This window comes from Phaseolus vulgaris, chromosome 5 (genome assembly GCF_000499845.2).
Source record: "Phaseolus vulgaris cultivar G19833 chromosome 5, P. vulgaris v2.0, whole genome shotgun sequence".
NCBI lineage: Eukaryota > Viridiplantae > Streptophyta > Magnoliopsida > Fabales > Fabaceae > Phaseolus > Phaseolus vulgaris.
In genome coordinates, this window is record NC_023755.2 from 7,998,379 (window position 1) to 8,016,511 (window position 18,133).

Below are 18,133 nucleotides of genomic sequence, written 5' to 3' on the forward strand. Positions count from 1 at the left end.
CCGATGTAATATATAGCACAACTTCCTAAAGACCTACTGTCACAACCAAAGTGGTTACCCGTATGTGTGTAAGTGGTTATCTGTGTTACATTTATGACCACCAACTCTTCACAGCATCAACTGTCTCAAATGAGCCAAGAATTACTTCTACATCACCCCCACAACATTAAAAACTCACTTTTATTCCTCAATCACTTTCAATTTCGTCATGACAATGCTTTGAGCTAACCACGTGGTTACCCGTGGCAGAACTGGACACTCATCCTAACAGAACTGGTTACCTAGCCACAGGTTCCTCCACATGTATTGACATACGCAAAATTGGTTACCCATGTGCCTGTAAGTGGTCACTTTTGTGACGTTTATGGTCACCCGCTCTTCATGAAAAAAAATTAAAAAAGTTTTTGAATATGTGTCATATATTACACCGATTAGATGGCTTATCCGGTGTAATATGAGTCATATATTACACCCATGAAAGAACTGGACACCCACCCTACCAGAACTGGTTACCCAACCACATGTTCCTCCACATGTATTGGTACATGCAAAACTGGTTACCCGTGTGCCTGTAAGTGATCACTTCTATGACGTTTATGGCCACCCACTCTTCATGAAAAAAAATTCAAAATGTTGTTGAATATGGGCCATATATTACACCAGTTAGATGACTTAACCGATGTAATATGAGTCATTCTGAGTAAAAAATAATATATTACACTGGTTGTTACTAAGAACCGGTATAATATATTCTTTTTTACCCTATTTTGAACTTGTCATGTCCCCAAACGCAATTTCACTCTGTCACGTCATTGTCATGTCTGCAACATCAAATGTGTGTTACTATACATACAGTGTCAATATATCGAGACTCCAATAAGAAAGAGTTTGATTTAGGAAGACTTAGACTGAGATCAAACGAACATGCAATTTATGTTTGATGATAGACATAAAAGAAGAGGTAATATCTAATCCTATCTTTGTTTTTGAAACTGCATTAGATTCATTTTACTCATCTTTTGATTATAAAGATAAAAAAAAAAATTCTTATGAGAATCTAACTTTATCTTTGAGCAGTACTTAAATCTTAAGCAAAAATTTAAAACATTGCTTCTAGAAAATAAGAAGCTCAATGAAATTAATATTTATACATAAAACTAAAAACAGATGGATTACAAGAAGGAACGTATTCATATAATATGTCAACAAGTGTGTTACTAAAAGTCATCATGATGAATAGCACGAATAATCTCTAATACATGCAAACGCACTCTTATGATATAGATTTCATTCTAACATCATCTAATTAACTACGATCAACTCAACATGAATTCCACATCTTTATCTACAAGCTAGGCGAATCAACAGCTAACTTCACCACAGATCCAAGTTCATCCCAGTTATCAAAGTTGAAGAAATCATTCCCAGGTGGGTTACTCCAAAGGTTAGAAGATGGTGCACTTAGTTGAGGTTGTTGCTGTGCCACCGTAGAACACAACTGACTCATCACATTAAACTGATTCCTTTTATCACTGTTTGTATAGTTGATGAAGGGTTTCTGCTCATTCTGATAGTGTCCACCAAAGTTTATATACGATTCTTGATTAGCACTGTCAAACTCCACATTTTTCGTTCTGGAGCTCTTATCGTAAAATGCATGGCGCTTAGCAGATACTTGTTTCAAGTCCGGCACGTGCTTCCTCAGTGACACATTTCTTTTGAAAATTCTACACAGCGTCCAAATTTCCTGCATATTGTGTGAAAACATTTGAGAAATTTCTGCTAAGGCTAAGTGAAACATTAATATCGTATGAAACGAAAATTCTGAAAATTGGAAAGTTTTATAGTTAGTTTATACTAAGGTTAAGTAATCAAGAAATAATGCATGGAAAAAGTCACCCTTATATTAAGTCCTATAAAGTATTTCTTTATCTTGTTACTCTCTTTCATTCATTTTGGCTTTGAACTTCAAAATAAAAAATTGAAGAAGACAAAGAATACTAAATTTGAGAACACTGTAGGAACCAAAAATGTTTCTTTATGCTAAGGGTTTTTACTGTTCTTTATAATATAAATATATATAAAATTTCTTACAGCTTCTTGGGGAACATCTACATAGTTCCTGGAGTTGGGAAGGCTTGTGTTGGTGTCTGTGTTAGAAGGAAGTCGAAACTCGTGCATCATCCAATCGGTTTTGGTGCCTTTGCCTGCACTGCCACGGTAGTACACTAGGGTTTTTTTGAGTCCAATGCAGTCATTGCCTTCTCCTCCATATGAGTACACTGGCTTGTCTATGCCAGTTGCTTTCCAGAACCCAGAGCCAGTGACTCTGTTAGGCCTTATGCTATTCCTATACTTCCTCCCTCTTCTGCAGAAGAAGTACCCCTCCTTCTCTCCTCCACTGCCATTGCTTTCTGCATACACACAAATGGTTGCAACATGGAGGTAATTAGCATTGACAACAATGAAAAACAACAAGGGTAGAAGAAAAAAAAAACTAAAGAAAGTTTCACTAGGCTCAAAAGTATAGGTTGGTTCATTAGAATATTTGAAGTTTATTATATTGATTCATAAAATTGTGTTAGTCCTGTTGATTCTATCATGCTGTATATGTTGTTAGGTCTGAAATTCAATAGTATGCACTTTATATTCTTCTTCTTACAAAAGTAATGCTAGATATTTAATTTGGTTTATATATATAATATAAGAAACTCCAAGGAAAGCCTCAAAGTTTATAACTATATCAGCTGAACAAGTGACTGCACATGTGACCTTGATATTATATATATATATATATATATAACAGACACCAATATATAGTGAATGGGATAGGATGTTATATATAAGGACTCATAACAGTGATTTCATTTACCCCCAAATGAATCATAGTCTGTAAGTAATACACATGTTTATGCTTTACTGTATATGTATGCATGTAAGTGTGATCATACATACTTATAGGGGTTATGTTGATCATGATGACCAAGCAAGCCATAACTTTATGGTTATCATTATTTCTTGTTGGAGTGTGTTTTAGATGAAAACCCTACTCTTATTTCCTTGATATTAATTTCATTTTGTAAGAAAATTTTGTAGAACTTTGAAGTTTCAGAGAAACAGAAGAATATGAAGAAACTAAAAGGGTAGAGCATAAAACATACTTGGAAGATCCCAAGGATCGTATTTGTAAATATCAATCTGTTTGATGAGGTCGATGCTGATGGGTTTCTTGTCAAGCTTCCTTCGAAGATAGAAACTAACAAGCTCTTCATCTGTGGGGTGGAATCGAAATCCGGGAAGTGGAATTTCATCATCATCCACACACTCATGATGATCATCATCCTTGTTGAAATTTTCGTTCACACCCATCTTATGCTCTCTCTCTGTAATTTTCTGTGTGTGTTGGGGGGTGAGTTTTGGTGTTGGTTTTAGCTGAATAAAAGGGAGAAGAAAGAGTGGTGAAGCAATTTCAATGAAGTGGAGAAGCTTCTTTCCATTATTATAGTGTGAAGAGAGTCTAAGGATAAATGAAGAGGTTTTTCATGCAGGTCAAGTCATGAGCTTTGACTTGTGCCCTCATGATGTTTTGGTGGAGACTCGTTCCATTGTTTAATTTAAAGTCACCATTTAGGACTTATAAATATTCTTAAAATAATTGATAAATTATTTAATGCATAGAATGGATCTCTTCCATTCAAATACTTTTCTTCTTTCTTCTGTCATAGAAGCTGCCAATAATTGCTCCTATTTCCTGGGTTGAATCATAAATGACTCAGACCTGTATTATGAATCATTTGGCCTCTAAGGTAACCATTCCACGCTCAACAAAATAATCATTATTAGAAGATGTTACTTAGAAGACAACTGCACAGTAAAAAAAATAGTACCAATTTACAAGTGTAACATAATATATAATATAATTTTAAAATTGTTTTATTTGTTTCTAACTTTATATTTCAGAAAAAAGTTATCTATTTTTTTAGTCATAATGTGATGTAAGATTCTAAATATATCAACACTTATTGTCATTATATTACTTTAATTTATTTTGTGTTTTTCTTTTTGTTATTTGGTTTTCCTAGTACATTTAATAAATTTTATTTGTTGTGACGAATTAGAGTTGTCAATTCTTTCCGCACCTCCATACCTTATATGTGTTTTTCTATATTTTTCTTTAATTTTAATAATATTTTTCTGAGTATATGGAAGAGTGTGATTTTTTATTCTTTATTTTCAAGTGGTGGTGATTATTTATAGTGTTCCATGGTCGATGATTTTGTAGTGTTTTTATTGATGGTGGTTGAATTTTCATTTATTTTTCTTTAATTTTTTGAAAACCCAAAATTAAAAAAAAAATCAGTGAATTACAAAAACTGTGTACAAAAATTAAAAAAATGGAATATAAAACATTTTCTCATCAATCTTATCACACATCTTTATGATTAATGAAATTGTTCTAAGAAAAGAATAAAGTAAATGATGAGGTTATTTAAAAGAAATGAATTTAAGTTTCATTTAAGATTATTTAAAATTAAAAAAAAATGTTAAAATTAACTTTCAGAATTAATATTCGGAGGAAGAATTCGTCATATATATAGTTATATATATATATAGTTATATATATATATATATATATATATATATAATTATAATTCGGAGTTTAGAAGGTATTGCCAGACATATGTAAGTATAAGATACTAATAATTAGTACTGAATTCGTTATGTTTATTTTCTTCTTTTACTATTCTTTTTCGTTTCTAACTTAAATTGGGAATAATGTTGGTCAGTTTTTATATTTATAATTTTTCTCTAGTACTTAGTTTTATACTAAAATAGTACCATTAATTAATATCAATGATAAATTCCATCGTAGAAGAAATCAATTTATATGTGATAGTTATTCTTTGTAGAAGAATTGAAGTAACCTTCAAATATTTCTATTATTTTTCATGAAAAAATTCATAATTTTAGAAAAAAATTATAAACATAAACTAAAACCATTATTATAAACTAAATTAATCAAATTTCAATTTTGATAAATTAGATAATTAAATTATATATATAAAAATAGAAGAAAACTTATTTTTTATTATAATATTATTTTTTATTAACTATGCACACAAAAAATAAGTGTAGTCTTTAACATTTTCCAAAATAACTAAAACAAACTCTTTAATTTACTTTTGTAATACATCGTTACGGGATTGGTAAAGTCATAATTCACTATAAAAATATATAAAAATAAATTTTAAATATTGTGTCGGTCAAATTTTAATATTATTATATAAATAATTTAGTTAACTATATTGCGATGTAATTTTTTTTTAAAAGAATTAAAAGTGTGAAATTATTAAATGATTTATTTGTTCATAGAGTCAACTTAGCTAACTTTAAAATAATATTAGCTATTTTAAACTTTTTTAATAAATAAATATTTGTGTGTGTCGGATTAGTGTTGACTTAATCGATGTTAATGAAGTTAGTTTAATGTTGAATGCTAATAAAATCACTTAGTTAACTATATGACGACACTAATTACTTTTAACTTTTTTTAATAAGTAAAAATAATTATGTGTTTTTATTAACAAAGAATTAAATGAATTAAAATGGGATACTTCAAGAATGTCTCAACCCTTATACAAAATCTTCCGTTCTTTCCATCTCTTACCCTAACTAACACTATTAACATCTCTTACTCTAACTAACACTACTAACAACCAATACAACACAGATACACAGATCTCCTTACACTTTAAATCAACCCCTTATTTATGACCACACATTACATAATGTCGCAGTGAACAACAACAAATTCATAACTAGTGTGTTGCCCCCTTCCATTGTTGTCCGATTGTTTAGTGTTTATAGGTCCTTTTAACCTCAATACTCGTACACCCTTGCATACCAGATAATTCAGCATCATAATTATACTAACCACTCTAGCACCTACATCAATCACTGTGATTGCAACTATATCCCAACAGTTAAGCAGTTGCACCTGCAGATGTTGGTACAACACATTAACACAACATCAGATAATGTTTCCTTCAATGCATATTCCTCCTTATGAACCACTTTGTTGAAGCATAAAAAACATAACCACACTCTTTAAGTATAGCATGTCCTTATGAACCAAATATCATTCACTTGCTCCTTCATTTGCCTTGGCCAAAAATAATTCTACATCAGCCGAAAGACTAAGACGTCTCCACTAGTTGTTGCATCGTCCCTTACTCACCACTGCTCCATACTAATCTCATAAAGCCTTGATAATGATTTTCTCCACAAAGAAAATGATAAGATTCCAAAGAGTCCACCTCGCAAGCCACACCAAACCTCTTCGACTACAAGAGTCTACCTATCCGTCAATTCCCAAAAGTACTCTAAACTTGGCCTGCACTACTTGAGGAGACATTTCTGCATAAAGCTTTTAAGCCATCACAACACCCAAATCCCTGATTCTAGAATCTAAATCTTCTTAACTGCTTCACCCGCACCTACAACTCCCACTTTCCACTCTAGTACTCACTTCTTAGATCGGTATCAGTCACTGTAAAGACACACACGGTTGGCTTAACTAAGGTTGCCCTTGCTTGTTCATAGTTCACAAATCCTCTTCCAAATACTCCAAAATGCTCAGCTACTCACCACCAATAATGTTCTCCACATACCACTATTGGTACTTGTGTACCACAGTTCTACTTCACAAAAATGAAGAATCATAAAAGAATCCAAGCGGAGGCCGTATCCTGCATCATCAACAGGTTGAGCAGCCTGCAACACCTACAAAAGCATCTAACATAAAATACTCAAGCGATATTGGCAAAATCCAAAATTAATAGTTCCATGATACATCCATAGGCCATGAGCCCTGCCTTTCCAACCTGTAGCCATGTTCACTTTGGGTCTACCCTTCCCAATTACGTACAACTTTTAATGCATTGAACAAGATTCAAGTGACAATCCGAAAACAAGAAATTAAAAGCGTGAATGTTGTGTTTTAGCCATAACCACGATCCAAGTTGAGTCAAATAGAAGACTTCTTCCACATCAGGTACCCCTTGTTTAAAAATAATTGTATTCCTTTGTTACCATTTGTCCCTCACTATTGCCGCCCACATACCCTTCCACACTAGGTTCTGCTTGGAATTCATATGGACCAGATGGAAGTTCTCAAAGTGAACGTCCAAATCCTTATGTTAAACACCCATGATAGCTATCCATCTAAAGCAAAGTGACCATACCCGTTGTGCAATAATTCTAAGAATAGGTGTTGAGAAGTCTCCTTTATAGCTCTACACAACTCATAAACAGATGGACTAGCTATCACTCCTCTCCTGATTAGGCTGCTTCGAGTTGACATTTTATCCAAAAGAATCCTCCAAACAATAATTTACACATTGGGTAATGCTTTGACTTGCCACAGCTAATTGAAAATACAATAAGAATGACCGAATCCATGATTAACTAGGCATTCATAAGCTGATCTCACCAAAAAGTCACATGTGCTATCCTCTCTCCAGATATGCATGTCCTTTGCCTCCCTCTTGATCGTACCTGTAGAGATATACCTAAGCATATCTCGCCAATGCCACTCTGAACTTTCCCATACTTTAACCTCTCCCACTATCATCCCCTGATCTAGAGATAGAGAAAACAACCTAGAATATAGTGTGATGAGGTTATATCTACCAAGCCAAGCGTCCTCCCAAAATGTGACCTTATCTCCAGAACCAATTTTCCATTGTAAAGTTGCTTGGAACCATCCTTCTTCTTCACCCTCACCATATATTTTGGACAAGTCTCTCCACCACCAAGACTGGAATTTTGTCTGTGGCGACCTTCAACTTGATTCTGTACTATATTTTGATACTAAGATTTCCTTCCACGTCCCTTGTTCTTTACTCACTAACCGTCATTTCCACTTAGCCAAAAGAGCACTATTAAACATTCAAATATCTTTAATCGCCAGCCCCCCTTCTGCCATCAGTTTGCAAACATTCTCCCAACTTACCCAAGAAATAGATCTTTTCTCTCTTCCCCACGCCCAAAGAAAATTCCTCTGGGTACTTATGATTTTGTTGTACACCGATGTCGGAGCTTTAAACAAGGATGAGTAGAAAAGGGGTAAGGCAGTTAAAACCAATTTTATTAAGCATATCCTTCCTGCCAACGATAAGAATCTCCCTTTCCTAGCAGTCAGCCTATCACTTGACTTATTCAGGATAAGCTCCCAAAACAACTTATTTCTTGGATTACCTTCAACTACTACTCCCAAGTATTTAAAAGGTACCCTCATTAGAGTACAATTTAAAGAACTTGCAAAGAATTTGAGGGAGCTCCTTTCAACATTTATGTCAACCAACTTGGATTTGTGAAAGTTGATTTTTAGCCCAAAAACAATCTTATAGCACCTTAGAATTGCTTTTATAGAAATAACACTGTTATAGGAATCTTTGCACATGAACAAAGTATCGTCAGCAAATTGTAGCACACAAACTTCAACCTCGTTCCTCTCCACCTTCACACCATTGAGGAGATTCGCCTTAAGAGCTTGTCTTACTAGCCTGACCAAGCCTTCTGGAATAATAAGAAAAAGAAATGGGGCTAAAAGGTCTCCCTGCCTCAACCCTCTTATTGGTCTAAATTCCACAGTAGGACTTCCATTGACCAAAACAGACACAGACATAGACTCCAAACACCCTTTGACCCACCTGGTCCATTTACTGTGAAAGCCTTGCCTCTGTAACATATGTATTAGAAAGTCCCACCTAACCGAGTCATACGCCTTTTCATAGTCCATCTTTAAGCACAATCCACTCCTCCCATGCCTCCTTAACTCCTCAACAACCTCGTTGGCCACAAGGACACTATCTAACATGCCTTTATCCTTCAAAAAAGTCGATTGACTATCATCAATAACCAACGGTAGTATACCCTTGATACGACATGACAACACCTTAGTTATGATTTTATAGATAGCTCCCATAAGGGAGATAGGCCTGTACTGATAAAGTTTTGTTGGAATGCACCCTGACTTTTGAAACGAATGCACGACTTCCACAATATCCTGTTTAAGAGAAGCCCAGTTTTTCTTGATGAAGTTGAAATTGAACCCGGCCGGATCGGGGCTTTTTGAACCTTCACATTGCCATACCGCTTCCTTTATTTCTTCCTCTATGAAATTAAGGATCAAGCTTAAACTAGCCTCCAAAGGCAAAGTCTTAAACTCTACAGCTCCAAGTCTAACCCCATAATCATGTGTTGCATGAAATCTATCTTCAAGCAACCTTTTGGCTTCCTTGCAAACACCATTAGGTTCCTCATTCCATTGATTTCCTACCTCAACTCCTTTAACCTCATTTCTAAGTTGTCTCCACCTAAGTATTGAGTGGTAATACCTTGAATTTGTCTCTCCATGCTTGAGCCACTTTTCTCTCGCTTTTTGTCTACACAAACAATCAAGCTTGTTATCAATCATCCTCAACTGGCTTATAAGCTCCATTCTTTTCAACTTAGCATCTTCACTAAGAGAACTGTTATCATCTTGATTGTCTACTTCCTCGATTTCCTTCAAAATCCTTTCTTGCTTGTGTCCATGCATCCAAACACATCTCGATTCCGAACCTTTAGGTTTGCCTTCAAAATTTTCATCTTATCTTTGAGCCTGGTTATACTATTTCCATGAACATAGTATGAAATGCATTTATCCTACACCATTTCCTTGAATCCAGGCTCCTACAACCAAGCATCAATGGTTCTGAAAGGTTTTGGACCCTAATCTCTTATCAAAGACTTCACCACCATGGCACAATGGTCTGAAACCACTCTCAGTTGGACATACTGCTTGCACACGGGCCAGTTTTGGATCCACTCCTCCGATATAAGCACCCTATCTAGTGTGCTCTTTGTATAACCCTTTTCTTTGAACCAAGTGTATTTCTTGCCATCCGCCATATATATCCTCTCAATAAAGATGTTAAATCCCTTATTTCGTTCTTTTGGTTACCCCTTACACTAACCTCTTTCCTTTCACTTTCATTTCTAACAGCGTTAAAGTCACCATAAAAACACCAAGCTAGGTTATGATGTGCACTCTTGATATTCGACAACTCCTCCCATAAGGTCACCTTATCATTCGAGTTTCATGTTGCATATATATTTATCACGACACAATTAAGCTTAGTCAAGATATGTTGCCCAAAGATTACTATGTAACCCCTTCCCATCATATGCCTATCGTAGCAAAACGCATCTTTATGCCACATAGTTAAAGTACTCCCGCACCACTTACACCTTCATTATGTATACACCCAACCTTACTATCACCCCACAGTGAGAAACATCTGGCGTCCTAAAGGACAAAAGCTTTTACCTCTTGTAAGCATAATAAATTTGCACCTTCCTTGGCGATAATTTGCCTAATATAATTAGCTTTAGTACCCCCCCAAACCCTCTATATTGAGATTGACAATTATCATAAAGACTCATGTTTGCTTCCCTCCTTTGACTTCTTCATAATCTCCTTATCCCTATCTTCCATCCGACCAAATTCCTTAATTACCTCCTCCTCATTTCCGCAACATGTCATCCCTAATTGTTTACCCACCTCCCATAATTTAGTTGGTTCATCTGTATTTCCACCCTTCCATAATTTGTTGTTGCACATAAAAATATCATCGTCAGATATAGAATGAGTTGATACTTAACCTAGATAATGAACTGTTCCTAGAGTATAGGGATCTTGCTCCCCCTTTAGACCTCCACCGCGGGTGCGCACTTGATTCCCCCATCTCCTACATTGCCCGTAGCCTACAAACCTGCAAGGGAGTGTTGTAGTTATCCTATAAGAAAGCTCTCTAGATCCCATCCGGCTTGGACCCCGTAGCCAGGCCTGCACCCGCCCTAACGCGCTCGTCTTCTTCATAGGCAAGATTGATAAGGCTCGTTTGAGGACCCTTTTTTGAATCAACGAGTTCTACATTAACTTCGCCAGCTCTAGATGTGGGTGACGCTGACTGCATTGTCTTCGTTTCCCATGGCCTTAGCATAGCTTCTCTTGCTACCTCTTTCTCTCCCACGCTACTGTTACGACCCTCCATTCCATAGACATCAACATCATTGCCCCCCACGTTCCCTAGGTTTGGGCCTCTCGACGCTCCTCCTATGCCGCCCTGAACGGATTGGGCTCCTCTACCCTTTATTTAGGCCTCACCCGAGTTGGGCCTAACTATGTTATAATAAGCAGCCTCAACATATTCAATTAGGTTATACAAAGCAATTTGAATTGACTTACATGCAAGGTTAAGCTTCTCATGCGCAGATAAAGCTGCCTCCCCAGCGGATCCCACTTGTACACGCCTATCCTCTTTTGTGAACGAAGAGGTACTTTCCTTCTACACAACCTTCCCACGCACAGAAAAAAATTCCTCAACATGCACCCCTTTTGACGCTTTCATTTAGAAATCCTGATTGTACCCCTTTTGCGTCTCCTCCTGCCATGGCCCCTCTCCACCGTTACCATCCCCTTCATCACTATTCTTCTCCGAGAAGACAATTTCTTCGACTACAGAATCTCTTGAGGAGGCACTATTGGAAGAAGCATAGTGATTGCCCTTACACTTACATAGATTTCTACTTTGGTTGGGCATTTCCTCAACAATGTGTATATGATAAACTTTGTTGTTAATCCGCATATTCTTGGACAAATTTTCATTACATGACTTAAGGAGCTGCACTTGGATTCTAGTATATTCAAGATTATCCTATAATTTTGTACCTCATCAATGGATACTAGAGTAGCCACTTCTCCAACCACTTTTTAAAGACACTCCTTATTCCATGGAGGGATGGGCAAACCGTAACATCTAACCCACGCGATTTTATGGTCTGCATCAAAGGACTCTGACCATGGGTTCAGGGCTTCAAAGAAACTTTCAAACCATTCTTTGTTGAGGTTGATAATTTCATCCATTCATTCACCTTCTCTTGGTGTTAATAGTTCCAAATTATCCCCCATGTACCTCACCCTAACCATACACATCCCCCATTTGAAGAATTCCTCACGCAACTGACTGAAGTTAAGATCTGGAGACATTTGGCCAACCACACTACTTACCATCCATGGTAGAACTTGTGGCTTGGTCTCAATAATAGTTCCTTTCAACTTCACTTGTGAAGAGCTTCTAACAACATCTGCAAAGGACTTCTTGCTCTTGTTTGCCTTCCATACCTCCTTCCCTTTCTTTTCCTTCCAAACCTCCTCCCTTGTGTTCTTCATTGGTACGTGATCATGCTATTTTCATCCCACTCTGGTTTGGACACTTACTTCTTCAAAATCATCTCTTTTGTATCTTGGGACATTGACATAAAGTTTTATATTACCTATGTATATTCGATTCAAGTCCTTCTCTAGTCTACCTACATTTGCTAGCTCAAAGAACTGCACAAACCCAAACTTTCTTCCCCACCTGTTTGACCTACGTGAGATGAACACCTCCTTCACCCTTGTCCACTTCTGAAAAATCTTAACCATGTCGTATTCCTCGTAGGTAGCCAACAAATTGGAGAAAAAGAAAGTGACAGCGTTACTTGAAGACTGTTGTAGCTTACGACCCTCGGTTGTCCTCCACCACTCCTCCTTCCTATGCCTTACATCCCCCACATTCCTCTCCCGATATTTCATGTTCTTGTACACACACTCACAAATGGTTAAAACTTTTTTTCCCTCACATTGGTTAGTGCCTTTCACGAAGACAGCTCCAATTATTACTTAAAAAAAATTATGTTAGTGTCAGACTAATATCAGCTTGGTCGACGCTAACTAAAATAAATAAGGTAAGTTTCAACCTAGTTAAAACTATTTAGTTTTAGTATTTATATTTATTTAAGTTAGTGTTGGTTTTAAGTCGACACTAATTTTACTTATCTTATTATTTATTTAAACTAATCAATTAAATTGATGATAATATAATATGTTTTTAGTATTTATTCAAGTTAGCCTTGACTTAGTTCATATTAATTTATATACTTTGTGATAACGAGTAGGAATGGTTGATTATTTTTAATATAAATATTCATACTTAAAGATGACAAATCTTCTCAGTCACAATTTTTTTTCTCTCACTTTTTACATTAATCTCTTTATACTCACCTCCTTTGTCCACACTCATTTCCTTCACTTACACTCATCTTCACACTCATCTCCTCCATCCACACTTCTTCATTCACATCTCCTTCGTCCACATACACCTCCTTCTCTTATCTACTTCATCCACATTCATCTATTTCATTCACTACTTCTAATTTTTGTTCGTATTTTATTTTATTTTATTGAAAATAGAGACGTTGTAAGAGACTTGTTTTTTTAAATTATCATCATTATTGTCAATCAAACCAACACAAATTAAATAAATTTTAAAATAAAAATAAATTAGTATTAACTTGACTGACATTAAACCGCTTTAATTAAAAATCAATTTAAAAATTAATGATGAATTAATGTCAACCTAATTGACGTTAGGCCTTTAAACGTTAATATTAATGAATTGGTGTCTATAACTTTAGAATTTGTTCTCGATACAACACAAATTTAATATTACTAATTAACATCGATTTTATTTATTAATAACGAATTTGTAATATGATTTTAAAATTTTCCATTGAAGAATTAAAGGCTTTTATTTGTTAAGGAAGAGAGTCCATTAAATGCTTTTATTTTTCAAGGAAGAGATTCATATATTGAAGTTAATAACGTCTTTAATTACATTGATATATTGTTATATTGAATTTTCTTTTTCTTGTTGCCCAAGATAACAAGGCTATTTCAGTTTAATTTCACTTTCATCAAAAGAACTTTCTTTGGGCACTTGAATTTGTTGTCCATTCATCTTTTCCGTTGAAGTATTTTTTATGTACATCCTCCTATATAAATAATCTCAAAATATGAACTAAGTATACTCATAAATTCGCAACCTATGATTAATTAGGGATATATTTACTCTCACTTTTTTACAGTTTTAAAGTATTTTTGTTATAAAATTTAAAAAGTTGCTTTAAATTAGAATTTCCCTTTTTTTAATTTAATGTTTTTGAAGTTGATTGATAATTTTATCATTTTTTTTACTTTTAAAAGTTATTTTAAATATTTATTTATATTACACTACAATAAAATCATTAAATATAAATCAATTTTAGAGAAAAATAATTAGTCACTATATTGACTAAATGATATATTATCTCAGACACTAAAAAAATTATTGGTTTATATTATTAATAAAATTTATAAATTAGTTTCTAAATTGATATCTAATTAGATATCAAGATTTTAGCTATCAACTTTAGAATCTAAAGTAATTGGTAGCTAAAACCTTGGTAGTTTATGTTATTCACATCAGACTCAAAATTGATATTATATAAGCGTTAGCACAAAATTAATATGATATTAACACGTTGATTTGGTTGATAAAAAATTAATCTGATATTAGCATCAACTTGGCCGACGCAACATTAATATTATATCATGCCCTCGCCATTTTCCCTTTATGTGTTTCATTTTCCTTAAATTTCCAAATTCCCAACCCTCGAGCGTCGCGGTTCTCCTTTGCGTGCTTTGCCATCCTCCGCCACCTTCACAAGTCGCCTCCTCCTGATCCGTCAGAACCTGCTTTGTCCTTTGCAGTCGTCTCGGACTGGACTCCTCATTCTCGTTCGCGGTCGTCTCGGGTTTTCCTCCTCTACGTTTGTGATAGCTTCTCTTCTCCTTCGTGTTAGTCTCGACTCCTCCTCCTCCCTCTCCCATCATTGTGTATGGTGGTTGTTGGCATAAGTGAACCCGAATTTCAAATTTAAACTTGGTTGAAGGTCAGTTTAATAGATTTCTTTGATATTTTTGTTTTGTTGCTGAATTTTGAAATTTATGTTTGTAGTGTTTTTAGTAGCTTATTTGAACTAACATGAATTTTTTAAATAATTCTCAGTTGAATTTCAATTTGTAATTACAATTCTATGTCTAATTTTAATTAACTTCTGATTTAAAATTAATATTTAAATGAATTTAGGAATTATTACAAAGTGGACTTTAAGCCTAACTCAACCCCATAAAAACGGCTCTAATCTCTAGTCGATGTGGGATCTCCAACACACCCCCTCACGCAGAGACTGCCAACTCGTGTGTGGGACTATATATTATGGGTGGTCCGATAGCGGCCCGATAGCAAGTGACACGATAGGCCAAACACAAACACTCGCTAGGATAGACTCTAATACCATATTCCAAAGTAGACTTTAAGCCTAACTCAACCCCATAAAATCGGCTCATGGGGAGTTAGACTTAAAGTCCACTTCGTAATATGGTATCAGAGTCATTTCAAGCCTATCCTAGCGAGTGTTTCTTGGGCTTATCAAGTCACCCGCTATCGGGCTGTTATCGGACCACCCATAATATGTTGTCCCACGCACGAGCTGTGACTCTCGGCGTGAGGGGGTGTGTTGGCGATCCCAAATCGACTAGAGATAAGGACATTTCATTATATATAAATGGGTGCAAATCTCACTCATGAGTCGGTTTTATGGGGTTGAGTTAGGTTTAAAGTGTATTTTGTAATAGGAATTGAGAATTTTGTAGCTTCCCATTTTTTTTGGGTTAGTGAAAGACTTAAAATCAGAACAAAGCTTTATTTGGTTTACTTTCACTTATACTTCCAACCTAATTAATATCTCAAATATAAGATTAGAATAAAAATAAATTATAAAAGTCTTAAAATATATAAGGGGAAATATGGAGGGTGGGTTTCCCTGGAGTACAAACAGAATAGAAAACTCAAAATTAGTCTTAAAGATTTGAATTTCAACAAAAAAAAAATCCTCAAATTCAAATAAATTATGATTTTGTGATTTACTAATATATTAATATATATATATATATATATATTTACACACGTAAGAAAAACAAATCGATAGAAATTCTAAAAAAACCTACTTCAATAAATCCTTTTTTACTTGTTTAATAAGTCGTCTCAAAGCTTTAAGCTTTATTTAATGGGTAAGTCGTCTCAAAGATTTATGTAGAATGATATAGTCGTCTTCAATGTGCTTAAGTTTTTTTTTTATTAATACTCGTAGTAAAAAAGTTATTCAACTTTTCCTGTTAGATGGGAATTTTCTACACCATGTTGAGTTAAAATTAATACTAATGGTGTTGTTAGGGATTTTCCTGGGTTTGTTGCTTGTGGTGGTATTTTTCGTGGGAGTATGAGGAGTTTATTTGTGATTTCTCTGCTTTCCTTGATATTCAAACTGCTTTGGTTACTGAGTTTTATGGAGTTATACATGACATTGAAGAAGCTAAAAAGATGGGTCTGACTAGTTTATGGCTTGACAACCTTATTAGGAACCTTGGACACCCAGACATGGCCAGCATATCGAAGCCTTTTCCCATAATTCCTATCACATTGAACAAATAGTTTATAAGAGTTAAGCAACATAACAATGCAAACAAGAAAAACTTAATATAGTTAAATGATACATATAAACATGGCTGAAGGGTCCTTGGCCATAGGAATATTTTGGAGGCCTTTACAATTTATAGGCCTTGGCAGGGTCTTAGTGAGTTTAATGTTACTCTTTTCCAAGGGAGAGAGGAGTCGGGGAACTCTAGACTTAAACTTTGTTGGTCGTTGCTAGTATAGTGGAAAGCAAGGGATAAAGTTCAGATGAAAAAGCAATATTTTTTGCGAGTATTGAGGAGAACTCTTATATTTAATAAACTCATCCTTAAAATTCTTAAACGAGGAAGCATAAACAATAAAAAGAGACTCGTATTGGGCTCCATTAATACATAATCGTACTCGGGACCGTGCTTCAGTTGATAAAAATACATAAAAGTATTTACACTCGGCCTAATACTAAGATGGGTACACAAAATTTGAAAGGCCTTCAGGAAAGTCCAACTATTAGGGTGAAGTTGACTCAAAGTCTGGTTAATCTTCGTCAATAGACAACACTCAAAATCAAACAAAGGAAAGGATATATCTAGCACTATAAAGAAGTATTCATAAACAAAAAGTAAAATCCCAGGGAGGGTTTCATATAAACATGGTCTGAAGGGGTGCAAGGTTTGGCCAAAAAAAATTGACCAACTCATCGAAACAAATATGAAAGGAGGAAATAAACTCTTCAATCTTAGATTTAGAAGTAAACACTGAAAAATAATGATTTACTTCACCGAGTACCCAAAAGTGCTCATGATCAACAATAGGGGGAAACCTACCTTTCCTAGTCTGTTTCACTACCACGGTTTCAGGGATTTCCTCAATTTTTCCGGGGGAAGCCTGACGCTTCCCCTTCGCCTTTTGGGTTAAGGGAGTCCCAATATGGTTTTAGCTTGAAGGTCTGGCAATGTCAACAATGACAGTCTCAATCGTGGTAACTAGACAAGATTCCACCTCTAAAATATCACTCTCAACGGAGAATGATTCGGATGAACAACTTACTCTGATAGGATTAACTTCACTATGAACTAAGTGGTTATCCCCACTAATAGAGTAATAATATGAAGAGGAAGAAGGAGAAGAAATTAGAATGTACCTACGAAAAATAAGAGTGAGTTTGACAAACTGAGAGGAAAGGATAATTGAAGAACCCTATGTTAGAATGTATAGTTGAAACAATAGGGGGTGAATTGTTTTTGCAAGATTTTCACAAAGACTGGAGTTAAATTGAAAAAATTCTATTAAATCAATCAATTATGTGAAAAATATTTGTTCAGCTTGTTATTTAACGGATTTACAGTTATGTAAAAAATATAAACCTGTTTTTTTATGAATCAACTGATTGTTTTATGTAGCACACACACAATATAATATTAAAAAGTTTTATCAAAGTAGGAAAGAAAGGTTCACCTAGAGAAATTTATATTGGTTCACTCTTAACCAAGAGCTGCATCTATTCCTCAGCACACCACTAGGAATTCACTAAGTAATTAAAAATAGATTACAACACAACCAAGAGTGTTGATCTTTAATCCTTCAAGAGCACACAACACTCTCAACAAAAACACACTTTCCATAAACACTATTTGAAATTGTTTTACACACAATACAAAATTAAAAGAATGAATTAGAATAGACCTAGG

At 34.8% G+C, this 18,133-nt stretch overlaps 1 protein-coding gene across 1 annotated transcript; it reads right to left on the reverse strand.

The window, feature by feature from the left end:
* Positions 1-1,114: 1,114 nt before the first annotated feature.
* Positions 1,115-3,486, reverse strand: LOC137836232 (transcription factor JUNGBRUNNEN 1-like). The gene is made up of 3 exons (XM_068645072.1): positions 3,162-3,486; positions 2,095-2,414; positions 1,115-1,747 (listed from the first exon to the last, which is right to left on the reverse strand). Exons 1-3 carry the CDS (start codon positions 3,367-3,369, stop codon positions 1,346-1,348), a joined length of 930 nt encoding a protein of 309 aa, XP_068501173.1. The 5' UTR covers positions 3,370-3,486; the 3' UTR covers positions 1,115-1,345.
* Between the last annotated feature and the right edge of the window lie 14,647 nt (positions 3,487-18,133).